Genomic DNA, 8,245 nt, shown 5'->3' with positions numbered 1-8,245 from the left:
CATTTGATGCATTTTCCACAGCAACAGAGCTAAGTTACCATGCGAGGCATGGTGGCACTTACTTTAAATCTGGGAGACAAAGTGCAGACAGATACCCTGGAGTAACCTGGGAACCCAACTCAAGCTCCAAGCCTTTTTTTTAACCAGCTCTGTCAACCTTTATATGATTTCTGAATCTAGACTAGGAAGGTGACCTACACCTCCAACTGACTTGGAATTTATCATCTTTCTGATTGAGCCTTGATACCCAAGAAATGACATTTTTTCAGGGCTGAGAGTAAGAGCCAACAGTGTGACAGATAATGTAAGTCTACCAAGTGTGGGTGATGAAAGGGGGCTGTAGGTAAAGACCCATGCAGGAGTCTTGTGCTTCTTATTGGCAAATAAACCAGATTCACTGCACACTCAAGGGACCATCCTGTCATTAACCACCTTATGCTGATGTTACTGGCATATAACCCAAATTGTAGGTGAAGTGAAGACAATGGTCATGCTTTCAATATCTAGATAAAACCTCACAGCTGAGCATCACCGGAACTGTCACCAGTCAGCACAGCCAGCTACTCTGCAGCAAAGATTCAAAAGGACCGACTCTGAGCACAGTCCACGAAGGCGTTTTATTTATGCTTTACATTTAAAAAAAGAATCCCAGGATTTTCCCTCCTGTATGTTTTCGTCTTGCCTCTTCATGGTCCATGATGCCAGCCGAGGTTGTCAGCACAATGAAGCTATGGAGGAAACAAACACGCTGGTGAGTAACTATTCCAGCCATGCTTCACTCTGCTCACCTCCACCCTAAGGCAGTGCTTAGCCTGCCTTCCTGGGAAGACACACAGGGACTGTTACTGCCTAGGCAGTGGGTGACTGACAAGAGGGCAGTGTGAAGGAATAATGCTGGAACCAAAGAAGATAGATTCCAGCTATACACTGCCCTGACTGCCAACAACACTGGGAACAACTAAGCTTTAAAGACAAAAATCAGGGGCTAGAAAAATGGCTCATAGTGCAGAGAACTCCTGAGTTCCTTCCCAGCAACCACCATCTATAATGAGATCTGGTACTCTTCTGGCCTGCAGAATGCTGTATATATAGTAAATATATAAAGCTTTTAAAAGAAAATGAGGCATGGTGGCACAGGCCTTTAAATTCCAACACTTTGGAGGAAGAAACAGGCAATCTTTGAGTTCCAGATCAGCAACAAGTTACCTCAAATAAACAAAAGGTACCGAGCCAGTGAAATAAATGGCTTAGAGGTAAAGGTGCTTGCTGCCACACCTGAAGATCTGAGGTTCATCCCTAGACCCACATGGATGAAAAAACTAAAGTAGTTTAAGCCAAACTTGTTAGAAAAAGACCGCTACAAAAACAAACCTCAGTTCAAGCCCAGCTATATCCCAACTTATCAAAGCACCAACTTTTAATTGTATGTAGAAAGCCAACTCACCCAAACTGCCGTGAGGGGAGCAGGTTGTTCTGCCATTTCTCTAGGTCTTTGAGTTGAACATCAAATCTAGGGCTTATAACGCCACACTGTAAATGGAACCAAAGATCAAATTTGTTACATTTTTACCAAAGAAGCCTTTCTTACCTGCTGAACACAACTGATTCAAAACAAACCATCCATATGTAACAGGCACCTACTCTGTATAAAAATTTTTCTATAAATGGCATTCAACACACTAAACAGGGTGTGGCAGCATTTACCTAGAAACTTGGCACTCATCGGGCATGGTGGCGCACGCCTTTAATCCCAGCACTCGGGAGGCAGAGGCAGGTGGATTTCTGAGTTCAGAGACCAGCCTGGTCTACAGAGTGAGTTCCAGGACAGCCAGGGCTACACAGAGAAACCCTGTCTCGGGAAAAAAAAAAAAAAAAACCCACCACCAGGGACTCAAGAGGCTGAAACAGGAAGACTGAGTTCTAGGACAGCCTGGGCTACATGAGATGATCCTGTCCCAGCAACCATATACATACACCACCCTCACAACATGTATGATGTATGTACATCTAAACTCAAGCAAAGCTGTACATCTACACTCTTGCCTACAAGAGCCATGTCAAACAAATATGGCCAAATGACTTACAGTCACATAGTTGTGCCTGGAAAACTAGCCCAGAAAAAAAAAATCATCTCACTACACAGCACGGAGACTAAGTGAAATTACTGTCAATATTTCATTTCCACAATTTAAGGGGGCTACAGTTCAGTAGCCCTACAGCTTTAAGTTGTATCGCCCACCAATAAACCTATAACTAAAAGCTGCAATACAGTACATTTAAGTAATCTAAATAACAAGTGCCCAGCCCGACCTACCCCCAACTCCCAGTCGAGGGAGGGTGGCAGCAGCTAGACAGCAATGTTTTTACAACTTGCCCATCTCTGATACAGACTATCCTCCAGAGAAAGAGCTCCACTTTAATCACTGACTTCAGTCACAGAATCAAGTAGGACATAGAGAACATAGACACAGAAAGGGCTCCCACTGCTTATACTCAATAGCCCTGTGTGCCTCTGATGACTACCTCCTCCTCCAAGGACCCAGGGTTCCCATACAGGACAACCATATAGAATTCGCAAAGGCTTTTGGACAGATCCAGACTGTACCCCCTAAAGCAAAGACTCATTCTGACCCTGTGCTTCCACTGCTCCAATATCCTGCCTGCTCAACGTCATGAACTATAACCCAACCTTTAATTCCAACTGTGAAACTCTCTCCAGAGGAACCAGCACAACCTCGCAAGAGTAGGAGATGAACGCCAGGAACTGTATCTATAGACTTACCTCAACACCAGCAAGTGAAAGCCTTCTCTTAAGGGCAAGAGGTATTGTCCTGCATGAGGTCAGGGAAGTTCTGTGAGGATAACCACAAGCTGCTCTAACCAAACCAGCTTGCCCACCCTCTTACAGGCTAAGGCTTCCTAAAACCAGGGAAACCAAAACAGGACAGATATTCTTCCACTTTAAAAGCACACCTGGGATGTGTTCTCACTGAACAAAACAAATGGCTCAAAACTAGCCTTCCCAACTTTTCACCATGTTCAAAGACCTCAGAAGCTCAGAAGCAGCAGTTAGGGTTATACTGCTATGAGCAGATACCATGGCCAAGCCAACTATTAAAAAGACAACATTTAATTGGGCCTGGCTTATAAGTTCAGAGGTTCAGTCCATCATTGTCAAGGCAGGCATGGTACATGTGGATCTTAGAGCTCAACACCATCATCTGAAGGCAGCTACTGGAAGACTTACTCCAGACAGCTAGAGGGTCTTAAATCCAAGCCCAGTGACATACATACTCCAACAAGACCACACCTTCTAACAATGCCACCCCCTGGGCCAAGCATATACAAACCATCACATTCCACTCCCTGGCCCCCATAGGCTTGTCTAAGTGGGCTATTATCTAGCCATAGCATAATGAAGAGTACATTTAGTCCAACTTCTGAAGTCCCCATAGTCTATAGCAGTCTCAACAATGTTAAAAACACAAGTTCAAAGTCTCTTCTGAGATCCATCCAATCACTTAACTGTAATCCCCAAATCAAAACAGGAAACCAGTCAGGCAAACTCCAAACTCTGCATCTCCATGTCTGATATCAAAGCAGCTTGTTTTTTTGTTTTCTCTGTGTAGCTCTGGCTGTCCTAGAACTGGAACTCACTCTGTAGACCAGGCTGACCTCAAACTCAGAAATCCGCCTGCCTCTGCCTCCCAAGTGCTGGGATTAAAGGCGTGTGCCTACGCCAGGCCACCACCGCCCGGCAATCTCCAACTTCTCTTTTCATCATCTTTGTTGAATACAACAAACTTCTTTTCCTGAGCTGGCTCCACTCGTTATGGTATTATTCCTCAGGAGATATCCTATGGTTCTCGAATCCCGAAAATCTTGGGGTCTCCAAGGCAGCTTCAATGTTTCAATGTCTGAGATCCACACATGATCTTCTTGACTCCAAAGGGCTGGCATCACTTCTCCAGCTCTGCCCTCTGTAGCACTCTGAGCTCAGGTTGATCCACTCCACTGCTGCTGCTTCTTGGTGACCATCCCATGGCACGGTCATCTCCAATACACTGGGGTCTTCCCACTCAAAGTAGGCTGAATCAATAGCCTCACAGTGCCTTCTCTTCATAGTGCCAAGCCTCAAATCGTTTGCATGACCCCTTCAGTCTTGGGCTGTCAACTACAACTGAGGCTGCACCTTCACCAATGGCCTTCTATGGCCTCTCACTGTGCCAGACCTCAGCTGCTCTCCATGACCCCTTCATGCCTCAAAACCTGTACCACCTGGGTGACTTATACATTACCAAGTACAACTGCAGGATAAGATACAACCTTAGCTATCTCTAGAACACAGCTTCTTTGTGCTCTCTGAAAACACTTCCACGAATATTTCACCCCCGTTATACTGGTCTCTTCCTAATCACTGCTAATTTCCTAGCTCCAGCTAATGAACACCAATTGTCCCAGTAGTCCCTTCTATCCTGAAGTCTAAAAGCCAAAGCCATGTGGCCAAAGTTGCCAAGTTCTGCTGCTTCCTGGGGCTGGAACATGACATTACCCTTTTGTTCTATTACATTATCACCAGGCTTTCTCTTTTCCAATTCTTTCACAGCTTAAGTTTGGCTATCCTGGAACTTGCTCTGTAGACTGACTTTGAACTCAGAGATCTGTGTGCCTGTATCCTAAGCATTGGGATTAAAAGCGTGGTCCACCAACCTTGGATTTAAGTTTTCTTCGCCTAAAACTTGCTCTGTCCCAGACTGGCCTTGAACTCAGATCTGTTTGGCTTTATCTCCTGGGCTTATACTACCATGCCTAGACCTAAATTTAGCTGGATGGGATCTTGCCCCAAGGTCTTTAATTCAACTTAATGTCCTTGAAGACAGGGTTCAGCTCCTTTTCACTTCCTGGCGCCCCTTTAATATTTTAATAACCATATATTTTATATTTTTTCATTCTCAGCTTGCTACGTGTGTTTAAAATGCTCTTCAATGAGACTTAACCAGAGAACAAAGTCTTCAAGACTTCCTTTCACCTTAGCCTCAGGCAGACTTGAGACAAGGTCAAAAACGCCACCAAGCTCTTCACCAAAATACCACAGAAACAGTCTCTAGGCCACACACTGAAGTTCTTCTCCACTGAAACCTCTTAGGCCAGGTCTGCACAGTTCAAATCAACTCAGTAACAAAGTCGTCCATATTCCTACTAGGATAGCTCATTAGGCCCCACTTATAGCATTTCACTGCTTTCCAAATTCAAAGTCCCACAATCCTTTTTCCAAACAAAACCTCGTTCAGGCCAATCACAGTAATATTCCAGTCCCTGGTACCAACTTCTAATTCAGTAGGTGTCACTTAAATTTTAACAAGTTCTGGATATTGAGAACAACTTTTTGAAAAAATTGTCAGAACAGCAATAGCCTCATAACTAGAGCAGCGGTTTTCACCCTTCCTAATGCTGCAACCCTTTAACAAAATGTAGTAACCCCAACAATAAAATCATTTCACTGCTACTTCATAACTGTACTTTTGCTGTAATGGAAGTACCTGATTCTGATGGCCTTAGCCCACGACCCCTCTGAAAGGGTCATACAAGTAGGACTAGAGGGCATCAAACTCCTTACAGATCAGAAGGCTCATTCACACTATCACTAGCTTATTGACAATGCCCCAGACTGCTACTAAACCATGGAGTCACAAAGTCTATTTGGCTATGCTGATGACAATTAAAACTGTCAAGCAGCCTAGAGCTCAGACAGCTACAACCTACACCAACAGACCATGAACCCGACCTCTTAGCCACTTACTCAAGATTAACAATTTTATTAGAAACCAGCACACCACTGGACGAGTGCATCATGTACCTTTAATACAGCAGTTGACGGAGTATAGATCAACCTCTCTACGTGTTGAGACTTCCATCTTGAAAATAAACAGGTCCCACACACCACCAGTACAAGACTGAGTTATTCATACACTGAGCTATATAGTAAGCCAAAGTTCAAGCTGCTGAAATCAGCAGTTTCCCACTCCAGAGTTTAGCTCTATCCCACACAAAACTAACCAATAATTTGAACAAGTAACCAAAGATACCAAGTGAAATGTGGGTACTAAAACAGAAGCATAGCCTTAGCCAATCCCTTAAATCGGGGAAAGTGAGGCAGGGATGACACCACTGTTAAGTTGCAGACAGCTGCAATTTGAGAAGCAAGATGTCTTACCTTGTTCAACCTTCCTGTGAGGTTCACAACGATCTTCCCAGCTCTGTGATCATCAATGATCTCGAACTCACCAATGTACCCTATAAAACAAGTGACAAGTTTAAAATCTTTACGTGAACACTAACTTTTTGCCCACTAGATTGTTCTCTCATCTGAGTCTCTGCATCAGAATTCTGAAAGCTCTGTATCATAAACATTTTGGAGTTAGCATCAACACACCCATTCTTCTTTTCTAGAACGGTTGCTGTCTTTCCCTCCCAGATCCAGCAGGGTCAAAAACCCAAGACACCAATACTCACCGTGCTTCATCATCACGGTTAAGAACCGAACGATGACTTTAGAACACGGCCTGATGAGGACCTGGCGTTTGCCTCTCTTCTCAGCGTTGTTGATGCTCTTGAGAGCATCCGCCAGAACATTCATTCGCACCATGGTGGCTGCGGAAAGAAAAGCCGGGGTTTGCATCAACACCCAATCACGCTGTCCTACCCCCATTAGCTTTCCCTAGGTCTAAGCAACATTCCCAAGACCCAGGAAAAATCCACTACAACTTCCCGACTGTTCAGCAACTGTTCTTCAGAGTCTAGCCCTCCAAGACACTCCTATTCATACCACCCACCACACAAAATAGCTGGGGAGAGAATGACACAAGCCGAGCCTCATCACACAGAAGATAGCCTTCGGAAAGGTGGGACCGACCAGCTAGCCAAACTGAAAGTGGGGGTACGGGAACTGTCATTAGGAAAAAGTTCAGGCACCATTTGCCAAGATTTTCAAAGCTAGCAGACTGTCAAGAGGTTAACGCGACTTAACTCATTTACAGGTAACCATTTAACAGACACACGCACACACCCTTCCGGGAGAAGAGGCAGTACCTGACAGGGAGCCCAGACAGCCTACTGAACGGCCACGATCCATAGGCTACCCCTACGGCTCCTCAGGACGCTGCCGAGACGTATTTTACGCGCCAAGAGTAAACCACGACATGGTTCCCTAACTCGGCAGTGAGTGGCTGAGCCCAACTCCCCGCGCCAACCCTGGCCACGGCCGCGTGGGACACTCGGGACTCCAGAGCGCCCGCAGACACGGGAGGCTGCAGGGCCCACGCCGGCCACCGTCCCCGCCGGCCCGAGCCGAGCCCGGCCTGTTGCAGTGCGCCGGCTCCCGCAAGGTGCTACCCATAGCCCCCGACCCCGGCAGACGGAGGCTACGGCCCCTGCAGGGATCTATAGGCCCACGGCACTCCGAAAGCGAACACGGGGTAAAGGGATGGCGCAGATACCACACGGATGAACACGGAGTTTCACAAGCACTCACTCACCGGCGAGGGAAGATGGCAGAAAGAGAGTGGGCCGGGCAAACGCACGGAATTATGGGAAGCGGAAGTACTATCGCGAGACTTCATGGTCACACACCCAAAAAAAAAAAAAAAAAACAACCAAAACCCTGTAAGTGATTTCTTATAGGACAACCAATGCAAGGGCGGGGCCTCCTCTGGGAGGGGCGGATGAAACTAGAAATGGTGGGCTGCAAGTCTCTGAAACTTGCTGCAGCCCTCCTGCCTCAGCTTCTAGGATCTTGGCATTAACACCACTGCGGGTTCTTGCGTTTAGTTTTGTTTGCTGCAATGAAACTCACTAGGTAGCTCTGGCTGGGCTGGAACTATGAAGACCAAGCGGACTTCTAGCCTCCGCCTGCCTCTGCCTCCCAGTGCTGAGATTAAAGGCGTGCATCACCGCACTTGGCTTTTGTTGTTGTTATTGTTTTGGTTGGTTTGGCTTGAATTTGGCTTTTGGAGACCAGTAGTGGCCCATGCTGTCCCCAGAGTCATGAAAATCTTAACTAGTAACAGGGATTACTGCCATGGTGCGCTTCTCTCTCTCTCTCTCTCTTGTTTGTTTTTTGAAACAGGGTTTCTCTGTGTAGCCCTGGCTGTCCGGCTGTCCTGGAATTCCCTGTAGACCAGGCTGGCCTCGAACTCAAAAATCCGCTTGCCTCTGCCTCCCGAGTGCTGGGATTCAAGGCGCGTGC

At 46.2% G+C, this 8,245-nt stretch overlaps 1 protein-coding gene across 1 annotated transcript; it reads right to left on the bottom strand.

Annotated features, from left to right (window-relative positions):
* Positions 1-592: 592 nt before the first annotated feature.
* Rps15a (ribosomal protein S15a) lies at positions 593-7,255 on the bottom strand. The gene is given in 6 exon segments (XM_021167733.3): positions 593-643; positions 645-728; positions 1,445-1,530; positions 6,215-6,294; positions 6,514-6,651; positions 7,090-7,255. Coding segments are annotated over 6 exon segments (453 nt in total). The 5' UTR covers positions 7,133-7,255; the 3' UTR covers positions 593-621.
* Positions 7,256-8,245: the final 990 nt, after the last annotated feature.

Source organism: Mus caroli, unplaced genomic scaffold (genome assembly GCF_978045245.1).
Source record: "Mus caroli unplaced genomic scaffold, Mus_caroli_1 scaffold_8, whole genome shotgun sequence".
Taxonomy (NCBI): Eukaryota; Metazoa; Chordata; class Mammalia; order Rodentia; family Muridae; genus Mus; species Mus caroli.
This window is presented reverse-complemented; position numbering and strand designations above follow the sequence as displayed.